At 46.6% G+C, this 17,716-nt stretch overlaps 3 protein-coding genes across 3 annotated transcripts in view; 2 read left to right on the top strand and 1 right to left on the bottom strand.

Annotated features, from left to right (window-relative positions):
• LOC309562915 (uncharacterized protein) overlaps window positions 1-13,337 on the top strand; it is a 523,709-nt gene extending 510,372 nt beyond the window's left edge. The window contains exon 4 of the mRNA XM_082267246.1: window positions 13,309-13,337. The gene's annotated coding sequence lies outside the window, so the exon portion shown is untranslated. The remainder of the gene's footprint in view (window positions 1-13,308) is intronic.
• LOC309562972 (uncharacterized protein) overlaps window positions 1-17,716 on the bottom strand; it is a 581,033-nt gene that overhangs the window by 258,419 nt on the left and 304,898 nt on the right.
• Window positions 1,600-16,274, top strand: LOC309563983 (uncharacterized protein; the record flags this gene model as incomplete). The annotated part of the gene is made up of 7 exons (XM_082268612.1): window positions 1,600-1,635; window positions 1,728-1,869; window positions 5,781-6,816; window positions 13,606-13,804; window positions 13,887-14,041; window positions 15,400-16,056; window positions 16,129-16,274. 7 exons carry the CDS (start codon window positions 1,600-1,602, stop codon window positions 16,220-16,222), a joined length of 2,319 nt encoding a protein of 772 aa, XP_082124738.1. The 3' UTR covers window positions 16,223-16,274.

Here is a 17,716-nt window from a genome sequence, read left to right as displayed (position 1 = left end):
TTCTGTGCCCTTAGGTTAAGTGTTATTGGTGGTGTAACCCAAGGTCCAGTGTCCATAATTGATGGACCCTAAGGTTCAATGTTATCAGTTGTGAACCCCAAGGTTCTGTTATTAGTGGTGTACCCAAGGTTCAGTGGTGTAACCCATGGTTCAGTTTTATTAGTGGTGTAACCCAAGGTTCAGTGTTATTAGTGGTGTACTCCAAGGTTCAATGTTATTGATGATGTACCACAAGGTTCAGTGTTAATAGTGGTGGACCCCAAGGTTCAATGTTAGTTCTGTGCCCTTAGGTTCACTGTTATTGGTGGTGTAACCCAAGGTCCAGTGTCCATAATTGATGGACCCTAAGGTTCAATGTTAATAGGTGTGAACCCCAAGGTTCTGTTATTAGTGGTGTACCCCATGGTCCAGTGCTGTTAGAGACTGACCCCAAGTTTCATTGTTGTTGGGCCTAAGGTACAGTTTTGTTAGAGGTGGACCCCAAGGTTCAGTCTTGGAACAAATACTGTAAATTTTAACCTATTTATACAGGAGTCTGGAACTAAAAGTACCATTTTAATATTTGCAGATGATATCAAAGTCCTTTGAGCTTCTGATGGAGAGGTGAGTGGTGCCGGGTATTCTGGGACATTATCCAGTAACAGACAAGGGATGTGTCTGGATGGTGACTGTATCATTGTGTGTGTCAGGTTCCTATAAGGTGTCAGGATGTCACTGTCTATTTCTCCATGGAGGAGTGGGAGTATTTAGAAGGACACAAGGACCTCTACAAGGACGTCATGATGGAGAATCAGCCGCCCCTCACATCACCGGGTAAGAGGAGACTTTATTGTAAAGGAGAGAGCAGTACGGAGGCTCCACCTAGATCCCCCATCATCTGATAAACACATAGAAACAATGTATTCAGTCAGTGTGTGTGTTTCCTACAGATGGATCCAGTAATGGGAACCCACCAGAGAGATGTCCCCATCCTCTGTATTCCCGGGATTCCACACAGGAAGGTCACACCATCCCCCACCATCATCAGGTAGATGAGGAACAATCACTGATAGTATCATTAGTTATGATTTGTAAACAACAGGCGTTTGTCCCCATAAATGTTTTTTTATATATTTAGAGTGGAAACCTCGAAGATTATAATATTATTGTTAAAGAAGAGTATAAAGAGGAGGATGAGGAGTATGGAGTGGTTAAGGAGTTTTCGGAAGGGCACATGGATATCACAATGGAGCCACCTAATACCAGGAACCCACCAGAGAGATGTCCCCGTCCTCTGTATTCCCGGGATTCCACACAGGAAGGTCACACCATCCCTCACCATCATCAGGTAGACGAGGAACAATCACTGATAGTATCATTAGGATCTGTACATTATCTGCATTGTTACCATTGATGTCATTTTTATTATATATTCAGAGAGGAATCCTGAGAGGTTTAAATATTATTATTAAAGAAGAAATAAAAGATGAGGATGGGGTGATGGAGGAGTCAGATTTCCCAAAAGGACACCAAGATCTGTACCAGGACACCATGGAGGAGTCACCCAGCTACAGAAATCCACCAGAGAGATGTCCTCGTCCTCTGTATTCCCGGGATTCCATGCAGGAAGATGACAACTATGGACATCATGATCAGGTTGGTGGGATGGAGTATCTAGAACACGAAAGTGGCTTGTGGAGATGATCCATTGACCCTACAAGATATGTTTTGTCCTTCTCTTGGTTTAGGGGGAAGATTTGATAGATCTCAAAGTTGAGGTTAAAGCAGAAGAAGAAGAGACGTATGTGAGAGATGATCAGCAGTCTATGGAGGAGGATGGAATAAGGAGGGTAGTTAAAGAGGAGGACACTCCTACAGAGATCAGCACAGGTGGGTCTTGAACACCAAATTCATTACTCTGTTCATATTGCTCACTGATTGGTCCAGAGTAGGGCGGGGGCTGCCAAACGCAGAGATGTTCTCAAAGGCACAAGTAATGCCTCCTACACACGCAACGATTATCGGCCGACCGATCGGCCGTCTTTTGTCCAGTGTTGTTGTGTTGGTTGGAATGTGCCTAGACTGTACACGAATTTTCTCGGCCAACAAAAATCAACTTCAGAAGTGATGTCATGTGATGGTTTATTTTCCGTGTGTTTTTTCTTCTCTGAGCATTCCCAATCTTGCTCATCAGATTTTTGTCTGCCGAAATCTGTACTGACTGACGGAAAATCGGCCGTTCTGTTGACGGCCAACAAAAATTTTATAGCCTGCACACCAGATTTTTTTCGGCCGAAAAGTCGGAGTCGGTTGTTGAAAGCATCATACTAACAAGTCGAAAATCGGCCGATCGGACGTTGGCCGAAAATTCACGGCCAACTATCGATGCGTGTGTATGAGGCATACGACTTCGCTGCCCAGTGCCACCCACAGCAAATTAAACATCCAGTCTTCTCTTCCCTAGAACACCACTGTCAACATTACTGCCAACGATGCCACAAGGAGACTCACCAAGCCCCATAGACCATGGACCATCATGCCTCGCAACCCCCCTGACATTAGCTTCTGCCTATCACCCACCTTATCCCCCAGTCACAGCATGTTCTTTCACCAAAACTTCACCCCCTGGTCACAGCACCTCCCTTCTACTTTGTCCCCTAGTCACAGTGAATCTTTTCATAGTTAATTCAGCCCCCCCAAGGATTATAGCATCTCCCTCGCACCCACCTGGCTTACAGCACCACTTGGCCTCCTAGGCTCAATCTGATTCTGGTCCACCATTTCGCAGTGCTTCCCTACCAACAACGTCATCCCTGCTTATAATGCATCCAGCCATGTCACCCTCCACACCATCCTCCAATCACAAAGCCTCCCTCCCACCCAACCAACCATCTTGTCAATTTGTCTCAGCCCCTGCCTCCTACCTCTCCCCCAAGCCTACAGCACCTCCCTCCATCTTGCCTCCTCCCTTGGCCTGTCAGCTACCTCGCCCTCCCCCAGCTCTCAGAAACTGATGAATGACGAGTCAATAGCCCAATAATCATTATCTTCAGTCTAGTCCAGTCTTATGCCCCGTACACACGCGTCGAAATTCGGCCGGGAATTTTCATCCGACGACCGATCTGCCGATTTTCGGCTTGTTAGTATGATGCTTCCGACTTTTCGGCCGAAAAAATTCTGGTGTGCAGGCTATAAAATTTTTGACCTCCGTCAAAACACGTCCGATTTTCGTGCAGTCAGTACAGATTTCGACAGGGAAAAATCTTATGAGCAAGACTGGGCATGCTCAGAGAAGAAAGAACACAAAGAAAGCAAACCAACGCATGACATCACTTCTGAAGTAGAATTTTGTCGTGGGGGAAAATTCGTGTGCAGTCTAGAGCACATTCCAACCAACAAAACACAACTCTGGACAAAAGACGGACGACCGGTCGGCGGAAATTTGTTGCGTGTGTACGAGACTTAAGTTGGGCTCCTCGCATCCTAACGCTCTGACCCCCCTGGTGGGATTCAGTCCCAGTTTTATTTCCCAATTATTGGCAGAAAAAGGAAGTGTGTTACTTCTTGTGGTAGCCAGAAAGCAATGAGTGATAGAAGGGGTTCCCTGCTGGGCATTTATACCCCCTTCCTGCCCCAGGCCATTTTTCAGCTTTCAACGCTGTCACACTTTGAATGACAATTACACGGTCATGCAACACTCTACCCATGGGACATTTTTATTATGTATTTTTTTCACACAAATAGAGCTTACTTTTGATGGGATTTAATCAACACTGGGGTTTTTTATTTTTTGCTTAACAAACAAAAAAGGCCAAAAATTTGGGAAATTTTTTTTTTTTTTTTAATTTATATTTAAAATTTTGCAATTAAGTGATTTTTCTCCTTCCCTGATGTTCGCGATTGAGGCTGCACTGATGGGTACTGATGAGGCTGCACTGATGGGTACTGATGAGGCTGCACTGATGGGCACTAATGAGGCTGCACTGATGGGAACTAATGAGGCTGCACTGATGGGCACTGACGAGGCTGCACTGATGGGTACTTTGCAAAGGGTGCAAAGGCCTGGTGCATTATCATTGATGGGCACTAATGAGGCTGCACTGATGGGAACTAATGAGGCTGCACTGATGGGCACTGATGAGGCTGCACTGATGGGCACTAATGAGGCTGCACTGATGGGCACTGATGAGGCTGTACTGATGGGCACTGATGAGGCTGTACTGATGGGCACAGATGAGGCTACACTGATGGGCATTGATGAGGCTGCACTGATTGGCACTGATGAGGCTGCACTGATATGTGGCACTGATGAGGCTGCATTGATGGACATCGATGAGGCTGCACTGATATGCGGCACTGATGGGCATCGATAAGGGCTGCACTGATGGGCACTGATAAAGGCTGCTCTGATAAGTACTGGTGAGGCTGCTCTGATGGGCACTGGTGAGGCTGCACTGATGGGCACTGAGGAGGCTGCACTGATATAAGGCACTGATGGGCACCAATGAGGCTGCACTGATGGGCACTGATGAAGCTGCACTGATATGCGGCACTAATGGGCACTGATGAGCCTGCACTGATGGGCACCGATGAGGCGGTACTAATGAGGCTGCACTGATATGCGGCACTGATGAGGAGACACTGATGAGGCTGCACTGATAGGTGGCACTGACCAGGCTGCACTGATGATCAGAGCCCTAATTTTCCCTGTACATGTCCCCTGCGACACTGGCCTGTTATCAGCTCTCCTCACGCAGTGACAGCACATGAGGAAAGAACAGCCGATAACGGGCAATTCTGTGTACATTGTTATCAGCTGTGATTGGGCACAGCTGATTACATGGTAAAGGGCCCCTGTGATTAGCCTTTTACCCTGATCAGTGATTGGCTGTGTCCGAAGGATTACAGAGCGTACTGGATGCTTACCGCAGGGGGTGGGGGCAGTTCCAGGAGAACATCCATGGACGCCCTCCATAGAGTGGTAATGAAGTGGTTGAAGACAACTCTCATAGGTTCCTTCACTCTCTGACCTTTGGTGGGCCTCGGTCCCATTTTTATTTTCTAATCACTGACCAAATAAGGAAGTATAATACATCATATCAAGACCACAATAGATAATAGAGGGAGGTTGGGACTTCTAATCTCCCAAATGTCTACAGAAATGAAACACAAGTCAATCCTGAGGACCCATATGCCAGTTCACTTGAGGGGGGAAGCAGTGCTGTATCTTGGCCTAGGCCAACAAGGCCCAGGCCTAGGGCGGCACTTTGCAGGGGGGCAGCAAAAAAAAAACAGCTTCCTCCCGATTCCCGCACGAAAAGGGTCTCCGCCGCCTTGTGCTACACTTTTAATATAGCGTCTTATGGGGTGAATTGGGCCAGAGGGCAGAGTCCAGGAGGCAAATTGGTCTGGCACCCCCATAAAGCGGTCAGTGAAGAGGCTGCACTGATGGGCAGTTATGAGGTGGCACTGATAAGGCTGCACAGATGGGCACTGATGAGGCTGAACGTATGGGAACTGATGAGGCTACGCTGATGGGCACTGGTAGACTTGTGGTCTGCGGTTCACAGATGACAGGGCGGGTCGTAAACAGTAAAGGCATGGCCTTTACAGGAAGGGGTGGGTCATATGTAAATTAGGGGGTGCACAAGCTTAGTCTGGCCTAGGGCAGCACAAAACCTAAATACACCACTGGGGGGAAGTCATTGGTTATTGACCAACAAAATAAAACTGACTTAGTCCTGGTTTAGGGGAACCAATCTGCTGATGTCTAGTAATAATCTTTTGTATTTCTCTTTTAGTAGATGGACGGGAGATGAGGAAAACCTCAGAGGATTGTCTCACTTTGTCTCCAGACTGTAAAGTAGAAGATGAGGACATCACACAGTATAGTCCAGGAGAAAACCCGACTACCTCAAATGCCCATCCGACACCACACAGTGTAGATGGACCATCGTATTTCTCTTATCCTGAGGAACCTCAGACTGTGAGGGACGGTGCCGGACCATTGTATTCCTCTTATCCTGAGGAACCTCAGACTGTGATGGACTGTGCCAACCTTCAGACAGATAAGCGCCATTTCTGCACTCAGTGCGGGAAACGTTTTCGTTATGAGTCCCGCCTTCGCAAACATTTACGATGCCACTCGGGCGAGCGGCCCTTTTCCTGTCCTGAATGTGGGAAACGTTTTAGTCTCAAGTCCGGTCTTGAAGTGCATATGAGATCCCACACGGGTCAGCTTCCGTATTCTTGCACTGAGTGTGAACGGTGTTACCCTACGAAATCACAACTCATCATCCATCACAGATCTCACACGGGGGAGAAGCCGTACTCCTGCCCTGAGTGCGGGAAAAGTTTTTCAGACAAGTCCTATCTTTCCAAACATCAGAGATTACACACAGGAGAGAGACCGTACGGCTGCCCCGAGTGCGGGAAATGTTTCCCGCGGAAATCGGGGCTTGTCATGCATCTAAGGTGTCACACGGGAGAGAAGCCGTATTCCTGCCCTCTGTGCAGGAAATGTTATTTTCGGAAATCGGAACTCGTTAAGCATCAAAGAACGCACACAGGGGAGAAGCCGTTTATCTGCTCGGAGTGCGGGAAGTGTTTTTCACAGAAGGGGCATCTTACCAGACATCAGAAATTGCACACAGGCGAAAAGCCGTATGTCTGCTCTGAGTGCGGGAAATGTTGTTTGCTGGAATCAGAACTCATTATACACCAGAGGTCTCACACTGGGGAGAAGCCGTTTTCCTGCCCTGAGTGCGGGAAATGTTATACACAGAAGTCTTGTCTTAACAAACATCAGAGAACTCACACAACCTTTAAGGAGTATTAGTGTCCTGAGGGCAGGAAATACGTGGATCAGTGTTTGCCATACCCCGGAGCTCCACAAAAGATAAAACAAAGGGTGCAAAGGCCTGGTGCATTATCATTAGCACTTTATTTAGGATAAAAGACTACATACTCACAAAAGCAATGAATGCAACAGCGCTGTACATTATCTCCAGAACCAGAAGGTCATCAACACAACAAAATCCGATTAAAATCGCAAACCCGTTGACGTGTTTCGGGGGCTATACCCTCTTATTTAGAGCAAAACTGGAAAAAAAGGGGGGTTTAGCCCCCGAAACACGTCAGCTGGTTTATGATGTTCATCCGATACTGGATTTTGTGCTAATAACACACCAGGCCTTTGAACTAGTGATCGACCAATATAGTTTTTTCATTGCCGATACCGATATTTTAGTCATCGTGTATCGGTATAGGCCGATATGGGCCGATATTTTCTTACGTTTAAAAAAAACCTTTTTTTACTTTACAGGTACTCTTGTGGAGGGATCTGGGGGTCTAAAAGACCCCAAACCCCTCCTCCGCACTTAAAAGGATTCAAAACGCCAAGTTTGGCTGTTTTGAATGCTGTAATTTTTTTTAATCTGCCGCCGAACACCCGGAAGTGATGTCATGACATCACTTCCGGGTTTTTGCATGGAGACCCGATCAGAGCCGAATGTGGCTTTGATCGGGTCTTCGGCGGCCGTGCAGACTGGTTGCCCGGGTCTCCCGGTGGGACGGGAGACCTGGGCGAGCCGCGGAAGGTGGCGGGAGGGGGAACGTCCCCTCCCGCTTCTTGGAATGACAGCCGAGCGGCTTCTTAGCCGCATCGGTTGTCATTACAAGACAGCCGACCGTCGGGTATGGACGCCGGTACCAAGGTGATGCCCCTAGCTGCAGGCATCACTCCGGTATGAGCACTTTCCAAAATATCGATAACCTCCGGGGCCGATTCCGATATATCGAGGAAAGTGCATATATTGGCTTTGCCGATAATCGGTCGATACCTACTTTGAACCCTTTATTTAATCTTTTGTGCAGTTGCAAGATTCCCCGATTTGCAGGAGACCAGCATTGGCTCTATGCACTAGACCAGTTTGTCAATTGATGGTTACCACCTGTGGTTAGCAGTCAGTCCAGTCTTTATGGAATGCCTTAGCGCTTTGGTGTCAAGTCATTATCTTGATGAGTGGATACCACAGAGCTCTTCCGAAGTTTTAGGTTCAAGCCATTTTTGTTCCATATTGGATTATACCTTAGTGCAGTGGTTCTCAATTCCGGTCCTCGGGACCCACTAACAGGCCAGATTTTAAGTATTACCTTGGGGGATGCAGACTAGAATACTGCAATCACTGAGCAGCAAATGAGATCACCTGTGATGTAATTTAGTTATCTTGCAAACCTGGCCTGTTGGTGGGTCCCGAGGACCGGATTTGAGAACCACTGCCTTAGTGCAGGGGTCTTCAAACTATGGCCCTCCAGTTGTTCAGGAACTACAATTCCCATCATGCCTAGTCATGTCTGTGAATGTCAGAGTTTTACAATGCCTCATGGGATGTGTAGTTCTGCAACAGCTGGAGGGCCGTAGTTTGAGGATCCCTGCCTTAGTGAAAGCTCAACATTGGCACCATGAAAACCCAAATGATTTTTTCCTAAATAAACTGATACAACAGTCATTTATCTCCATGAAGTCCCACAGCCTTTCCTATGTTTCACGTAGTTCAGGTAGTCATTTAGAAGATACAACCTTCCCAATGATTTGGAACTGTGGATAGGTTACCACCGCCGGACGAAAAATGATGAAGCTAAAGTTTATTCTGTTGAAATGCCTTCCATGTTTCCTCTTTCAGCATGAAATTATTAAATAAATCCTTTCTGCTTTTTATTACATGACTTATGTTTGACCCAATGACCTGGTCTCTCAAGAGCCCTCAGCCCTAAGCAGTGGGCTAGCTCTTGGGAGGAGTTGTGCGAATGTCAAAATACCTTTATTGGTGGGTGTCAGTCTGGAGGAGTAGGCTATCCTAGACAGGCTGTATTTGCATGCAGACCTCTCTAGGCAACACCCACATCTGATGCTGAGCCTCCATGATTGAAGGAACTGAAGTTCAATGAATGAAAGGGGCAGGCCAGGGACAGTAAGGTTGCGGAGGAAAGAGCTAGATGTTGGATATCCTCCAGCCAGGAAATTGCAGCTTCTAATGCACATTGTGAGAAGCTCACAGTGTGCAGTGAAACCAGACAGGGGAGGACGGGGACAGGGGGGTAATTGCCTCCCTGGGCCGCTCTGATGCCCCGTTAAAAAGGCTGCACCGCTTCTGCCACAGACATGCCTAAAGGATTCCTGGTGAAGAGAAGTAAAAAGTCCCCACCACTGACCTACTGAGTGCAGGATAAAAACAAGGACAGCGCAGGCCTCCCCCCCCTCCCTCCATGCACCACTGGAGACTCTCCACCCCCGGCAGCTCCCCCTAACCGCCCTCTGCTGGCCAGGTCAATAACCAGGATTCAGCTGGAGAGTAGAGAGTACCTGCTGCGGAGCTTCAGCCTGGAATGGGGGTCAGGAGCAGGCCAGGAAGAGGGAACGGGGCCAATTCGCTGCACCATGGGCTTCTGATTTGTACTTGCCCCCTAGGCCCAAGGTTGCCAGTCAGCCCCTGAGGACTGGGCCAGGGGGCAGAGGGGCAATTGCCCCCTGGGCCACTTTGATGCCCCATAAAAAGACTGCACCGCTTCTGCCATAGACATGCCTAAAGGATTCCTGGTGAAGAGAAGTAAAAAGTCCCCACCACTGACCTACTGAGTGTGGGAAAAAGACAAGAACAGAGCCCATCCCTCCCCCCAGCATGGATGGTGTAAGCTGTGTCTGAGCAGAGGCCGGTTCCATGCCCCACTGGAGACTCTCCACCTCCGGCGAGCCCTGACCGAGTTGTGCCAGCTCCCCCCCCCCCCCCAACTGCCCCTGCTGGCCAGGTCTGGGAACCAAATTTGACCGGTAAGTAGAGAGTACCTGGAGCAGAGTTTCAGCCTGGAATGGGGGCCAGGAAGAGGCTTGGAAGAGAGAGAGAGTGGAGAGGGGGGGGGGCGAGTTGCTGCACCATGGGCCTCTGGTTTGTACTTGCCTCCTGGGCTGAAAGTTGCCAGTCAGCCCCTGATTGGACCAGTAGGGAATGTGATCATGTGGCAGCTTCCTATGAATTTTGCTGAACCAGGTTTGGACTGAACCCAGCTTATCCCTAGTGATGATCAAGATGAGAATTTCCTTCACACAAGTCCTGATGAGCAGAAAGTGGACTCCTCATCAATATGAGATGCACAAAGATTTGGTGATGGACTTTCTACAAAGTTCTACAGCTTCTTCCCCTCTTCAGTGGATCATATATGGAGATCTCCAAAGGATATTTACTGCAAGTGCTAAAAACATCTGTTGCATAACTTGTATAACACCCACCTAAGAATTTTTGAGCTTGTGATAATGAGTTCTAGGGCCTCGTTGACATAAGCTTCAGCTCATAAATACCAGTCTGAAAAACAATGTGTACAGCCGGGGGTGCTAAACTAGTAGCAATAAGAGGCGTGACTTTTAATATCTCTCCTAATAAAAAAGCTGTACCTCTATTAGGTCTTCTCCGAGTGCGGCTAAGCAATCAGTGTCAGGCGTTCATGAGACAATCCTACAGTCGTCTAAATTTCGGGGTTTCCTCTTTCTTTTTTTTGCTGAGCATCAATTTTTAATGGGACTAAAGGCCCGTACACACGATAAGAAAATCTGAAGGGAAATTTCGTCTGACGACCGATCTGCCGATTTTCGGATTGTTAGTATGGTGCTTTCGACAGCCGACTCCGACTTTTCGGCTGACAAAATCCTGATGTTCAGGCTATAAAATTTTTGTTGTTCGATTTTCGTCTCATTAGTACAGATTTAGACGGAAAAAAATCTTAAGAGCAAGACTAGGCATGCTCAGAGACGAAAGAACACATACATAGCAATCCAACACATGACATCACTTCTGAAGTAGAATTCTGTCGTACGGGAAAATTCGTATGAAAAAAACCTCTTCACTTTCCACATCAGACTAGCATGCCACAAAAAAACGGACGACAGATCTTTCGATAATCTGATCATGTGTACAGGGCTTTATGCGCCTCAATGGCAAGGCAAGCATTTGGCTTGTGGTTGTTGAGCAGACCCGACCCATTGACTTAAATGGGTGAGATGTTTGACAGGTGGTGCTGCGTCTCTACTCATCAAGGCCCTGTTAAATCTTCCCTGATGCACAACATCAGGGCCTTGGAATGCGAACAGTCCACTCCGGCTGTATGGTAGACTTTAGGTTGGTGGGAGGGGAGATGACTCCATCTAGAACATACAGTACATACACAATCAGCACAAGGCCGTGTTCTCACTACGAGGCGTTTCTCGGGGCTGCAGTTCCTCTGAGCTCCATAAGCTGGTGATCACACTTCTACCCAGTCTCTATGGAAGACAGGAAGAGATGTTAGGTACAGATAGGAAGTGATGTCACCAGTTATAAATAGGAAGTTCTCGGTCAGAGGTGAGTTGTGAGGAAGTAGAGAGAAGACATTGCTAGATGTGGCAGCAGAGGAGGTAATAAGATCTTATTTTCTATTTACACCCAGTAACACCCCATCATGTCCGTCCTCTTCCTCCATAGTCACTGTGACCTCTTTTATCTCCAGCAGATGATGATACACACATATATAGTGTGGAAACCTAGATGAACCCCTTCAGGATCAGAACCTTCCCCCATTTATAGGGCCCAAACATTCTCTTCATTTTAGAGATTTTAGGAGGATAGGGGATTTTGAGACATAAAGACCAGAGGATAAGAGGCTCCTGGACCCCGAAAACATAGGAAACCCTAACCTGAATGTTCCTCTGTGTGTAACCCCACTGGGGACCATTCTTACATGATAGAATCCCTCATATTATCCCCCATACATCCCCATCCTAATATAGTACAACCAGTACAGTCCAAATAATTATCTGTTATCAATTATTGGTCTACAGGAAACCTGTATAGATCACATGACCAATGAGGATGGAGGAGGACCGGAGTCACATGACTAAGAAGATACTAAACTTCACCCTGGAGATCATCTACCTGCTGACCGGAGAGGTGAGGAGGATTCTGGGAGGTCACATGACATCACTCTTATCTCTATTAATAAAACACAGACCTGACCGGAGTTCCGTGAAAAAAACAATACCCGTGAGAAAACCATACCCTCGTCACTTCCGGAGGGTATGAATTTCTCACGGTAGTTTAACTTGCGGCGGGTTACATTATAACAGCTCCTCTGCATCATGCCTCATTTCCGCTCCTTCCCCTGTCACTTCCCTGATCTCGGTTAATAAATATAAAAGCGGATCACGGAGCACAGATCGCCGTCACTTACATTTTATACACCCGCCGCCGCTTTTATATTTATTAGGGGAGATCAGGGAAGTGACAGGGAGAGGAGAGGAGATGATTGATGTTGCAGCAGAACTGTTTTAATTTTACCGCCGCAAGTATTAGTGCCGTTAACATATCATACCCTCCGAGCATGCGCACTTGTGAACTTCTTTCTTCTTCAATTACGTCTCCGGGGCTCTGAGCATGCGCTCTGCTGCGCTGCTCTGCTGTTTCAGACCGGAAGTGACGAGGGGTATGGTTTCTTCACGGGGTATGGTTTTTTAACGTTACACCGGAGAGGTGAGGAGGATTCTGGGAGGTCACATGACATCACTCTTATCTCTATTAGTAAAACACAGACCTGATTGGAGAGGTGAGGAGGATTCTGGGATTCTAACATGATATTCCTATTGGTTCCCCAATACAGAAATTTCCTCTTCTGAAGTCAGGTGATCATATGACCATCACAGTGCCTCCATGTGACTCCCTAAAACCTGAGAGACACAACATGCAGAAGATTCTAGAAGTCACCAAGAAGATGATGGAGCTGCTGACAGGAGAGGTGAGCGGTGCTGGGAATTCTGGGACATTATCCAGTAACAGACAAGGGATGTGTCTGGATGGTGACTGTATCATTGTGTGTGTCAGGTTCCTATAAGGTGTCAGGATGTCACTGTCTATTTCTCCATGGAGGAGTGGGAGTATTTAGAAGGACACAAGGATCTCTACAAGGACGTCATGATGGAGAATCAGCCGCCCCTCACATCACCGGGTAAGAGGAGACTTTATTGTAAAGGAGAGAGCAGTACGGAGGCTCCACCTAGATCCCCCATCATCTGATAAACACATAGAAACAATGTATTCAGTCAGTGTGTGTGTTTCCTACAGATGGATCCAGTAATGGGAACCCACCAGAGAGATGTCCCCGTCCTCTGTATTCCCGGGATTCCACACAGGGAGGTCACACCATCCCTCACCATCATCAGGTAAATGAGGAACAATCACTGATAGTATCATTAGGATCTGTACATTATCTACATTGTTACCATTGATGTCATTTTTATTTTATAATCAGAGTGGAAACCTGAGAGATTCTAAAGTTGATGTTAAAAAAGAGATAAAAGAGGAGGATGATCGCAATGGTGAGATGGGGGAAATACACAAAGATCTGTACCAGGACACCATGGTGGAGTCATCCAGATACAGAAACCCACCAGAGAGATGTCCCCGTCCTCTGTATTCCCGGGATTCCACACAGGAAGGTCACACCATCCCCCACCATCATCAGGTAAATGAGGAACAATCTCATGTAGTTATGGTTTATACACAAGAACATTTCTTACATATACTGTTTATTTTTTTATATTCAGAGTGGAACCCTCAAGAATAATAATATTAAAGAAGAGTATAAAGAGGAGGATGAGGAGTATGGTGTGATGAAGAAACTTTCAGATTTACACAAGGATTTGATGGAGCCACCCAAAAACATAAACACATCAGAGGGATGTCCCCATCCTCTGAATTCCTTGAACTCCATGCTGGAAGAACACAACTACGCACAGCATTATCAGGTATATAATGATCAATTATTGGTAGGTATGTGTTATAAACAAAGCTTGTTTGTTTCAATAATTGTGTTATTATACATTTTAGAGTGCAAACCTTGGGAATTATAATATTGGTATTAAAGAAGAGTTGAAAGAGGAGGATGAGAAGTATGGTGCGATAGAGGAACATTCAGATGGACCCAAGGATTTTATGAAGCCACCTAATAATGGAAACCCACCAGAGAGATGTCCCCGTCCTATGTATTCCGAGGATTCCACACAGGAAGGTCACACCATCCCTCACCATCATCAGGTGGGTGGAGTTGAGGGTCGGGAACATAAAGTGATTGAACACTCTGACATGTGGAGACGATGTGTGGACTCTACAAGATGATATTTTCTATGTGATCTCACATCATAAATACTTCTATGTTACAGATGTTATTTTCTGCCATTCTGTTGGTTTAGGGTGAAGATCTGATGAAGATGAAAGTTGAGGGTGAAGATCTGATTACCGTGAAGAGTGAATGTGAAGTGGAGGAGGAGTATGTCTGGGATGATCAGCAATATACGGAGGAGGCTGGAATGATGAGGACATTTAAAGAGGAGGACACTTCTACAGAGGTCAGCACAGGTGAGCCATAATATATTCTTCTCCTATCTCTGCAGAGCGGGAGCTGAGTGATATCAGCCAATAACAGGTTGATAATGGTCACCTCTCTGTACCGTTTCTGGATTACTTTTGTTTAAATTAAAAGGTTTAACCACCAAAAAAATTGAAAAAATACCTTGGTTCTAGTTTTCAATGTTCAGGGAGGCAGAAATGATATCACCACCACCTTCTGGGGACTCAAAATCCTTAAAGAACGCACTCCTGCAATGGCTATTTTTTTTTTGTTGCATGGAGTCTCCCACAGATAAGGATAAGGGTTTGGTAAGGATTTTTAGAGGAAATCCCATGACGTTTTCGAAGGGTTCCCCGTTGCAATCCATACCAGACTCTCTTCTAGGATAAGGTTTGAATATAGATGTAAAGGGAAATCCAACTTCTGGAGGAGGCTGGGAAATGTCATTTAGCTTCAATTGAAATGGCACTTTATTTGTTTGTAAATGTTGCTTTTGCTTTGGTGCACCGTACAGGCATTTCATTTCACGTGTAGGCCTGTGGTCACCTTGAGCGTAAGGATCTGCAAGTCTGAACTTTGAATCTCTTGTTTATCAGAGGTCACATGACCCAGTGCCTAGGCTTGTGGTTGTGTAAAGAGCATGGACCTCCCAGTACCCATTGGTTCCTGCTCTTCTGACAAGGCTGTGTAAATGTAGAAGTGATCAGGGAGGAGGACCAAAGGCCTTTTGACTGAAGAGGGGAAGAGTCCCAGCTGGTTGGCACATCCACAGAGAACATCTTCTCACTCATATCTACCTGATCCAGATGGAATCTTGATGGAAGTGAACTAACCCTCTCAGATCTATTGATGATGTTTTTATATTTTTCCAGGACACGCCATGGAGAAACCCTCAAAGGATCGTCTCACTTTATCTCCAAGTTGTAGAAAGGAAGATGAGGACATCACAGGAGAAAAGACAATGAGCTCCACTATGGATGGTGGACTTCACAGTGTGGATAGACCATCGAATCCCCCTGAGCAACCTCGTACTGTGAGGGATGGTGCCGGAATTCAGGGGGAGAAGAAGATTTCCTGTCCTGATTGCGGGAAAAGTTTTAACTCTGAATTAGGTCTTTCTGTATATAAGAGACCTCACAAAGGGGAGGGAACACATTCCTGTTCTGAGTGTGGGAAATGCTTTTTCACTCAATCAGACCTCAAAACACATTACAGAACCCACACGGGGGAGAAGCCGTTTACCTGCCCTGAGTGCGGGAAAGGCTTTTCGCAGAAGTCCTGTCTGACCAGACATCAGAAATTGCACAGAGGTGAGAAGCCGCATGCCTGCCCGGAGTGCGGAAAATGTTTTGCACGGAAATCGGACGTTGTTCTACATCGAAGAACTCACACGGGGGAGAGGCCGTATTCTTGTTCCGAGTGCCGGAAACGTTTTTCATGCAAGTCCAGTCTTATCCTACATCGGAGAACTCACACGGGCGAGAAGCCGTATTCCTGCTCCGAGTGTGGAAAATGCTTTGCTCAGAGACCAGAACTTGTCAGGCATCAGAAATCTCACACAATGGAGAAGCCGTTTTCCTGCCCCCAGTGTGGGGAATGTTTTTCATGGAAGGCTTGTCTTACCAAACATCAGAAAACCCACACAGGGGGGTATTAGTGTCTTGAGTGCTGGAAACGTTTTTTTTCTTACCAAACATCAGAGAAACCTGCACAACCCTTGAGGTGTATTAGTGTCCTGAGTGCGGGAAATGTTTTCTTTATGAATCCTATTTTGCCGTACATCAGAGATTTCACACTGGTAAGAAGCACACCTTGATATACTCCTCAGAAAACACGTGGCTGAGCGCTCCTCTGATCTTTATCGTGGAAGAAACCCTTTAAAAGGAAAGTTCTGTATGGTTTAGTCCGCTAGAAGAGAGAGGCGGTTGGGTTTCTGCCTGTTGAGTCCCTCTTGTGGTGTAATCTGATCTCCCCTGCTCTTCAGTAGAGGCTTCATAAGAAAGAATTGCGATGAGAGAGAAGCTTGAGGATAAAGAACACGAAAGACGACTCTAGATGACGGGACTGGCTATTTTTGAGCCGTAGTTGTCAACCTAGACTATATTTGCTTGGAGAGAACCACCTGTTGGCTGAAAGTAGTGACGATTATATTTTTTTTATTGGAATGCTCATATAAACTTTATACAAAATTGTTTATATTAAATTTTTTTGTATGAAACTATTGAAGATATATTTATTTAAAAAAAAATTATATTCTATGTGAGTAAAACAGTAAAAGTCTTCCTTCAGCTTTGTATTGTGGCCCTAGTAAAAGTGAAACGCGTCGCTCCAAGGGCTAGCTTACAGCAGCCCGGTGCTCAGATCCAGCAGATTTGCCCAGTCCACTGAAACTGACTGCTAGAATGGGCTGGGAGTCGCACACCAGCAATCAGCCCACTCATCATGTATGGAAAATCAGCTTCAGCCCGTCTTCTCCCAAATCACACTCCATTGAAGCATTTCACCCTCCCACTGGCCTATTAACAGATCTCTATGACTAAACCCGTAGGAGGGCGAAACTCATCAGAGAGGCATTATGAGGCCCCCCCCCAAAAAAAAAATGCATACCTGCCACCTATCTGAGCATGCAGACTGGCTGGGAAAGTGGGGGCGTTCACCCTCCTGAACCATACCAGGCTACATGTCCTCAACATGTGGTGGGGGTACCTTGCCAGAAGGGCCCCTCCCACAGGCTTAGTAACAGATCTCTATGACTAAACCTGTAGGAGGGCAAAACTTATCAGAGGGGCATTATGAGGCACCCCCCCCCCAAAAAAAAAAATGCATACCATACACCTATCTGAGCATGCAGACTGACTGTGAAAGTGGGGGAGTTCACCCTCCTGCACCATACCAGACTAAATGCCCTCAACATGTGGTGGGGGTACCTTACCAGGAGGACCCCTCCCACAGGCTTAGTAACAGATCTCTATGACTAAACCTGTAGGAGGGTGAAACTTATCAGAGGGGCATTATGAGGCTTCTCCCTCCCCCCCCCAAAAAAATGCATACCAGACACCTATCTAAGCATGCAAACTGGCTGAGAAAGTGGGGGCGTTCACCCTCCTGAACCATACCAAGCTACATGCCCTCAACATGTGGTGGGGGTACCTTGCCAGGAGGACCCCTCCCACAGGCTTAGTAACAGATCTCTGACTAAACCCGTAGGAGGGCGAAACTTATCAGAGGGGCATTATGAGGCTTCCCCCCCCCCCCCCCAAAAGAAAAATGCATACCAGACACCTATCTGAGCATGCAGACTGACTGTGAA

The sequence above is a fragment of the Pelophylax lessonae genome, assembly GCF_965119305.1.
Source record: "Pelophylax lessonae genome assembly, chromosome: 9".
Classification (NCBI taxonomy): domain Eukaryota; kingdom Metazoa; phylum Chordata; class Amphibia; order Anura; family Ranidae; genus Pelophylax; species Pelophylax lessonae.
The sequence above is the reverse complement of the archived record's forward strand: the minus strand, read 5'-3'. Positions and strand labels throughout refer to the sequence as shown.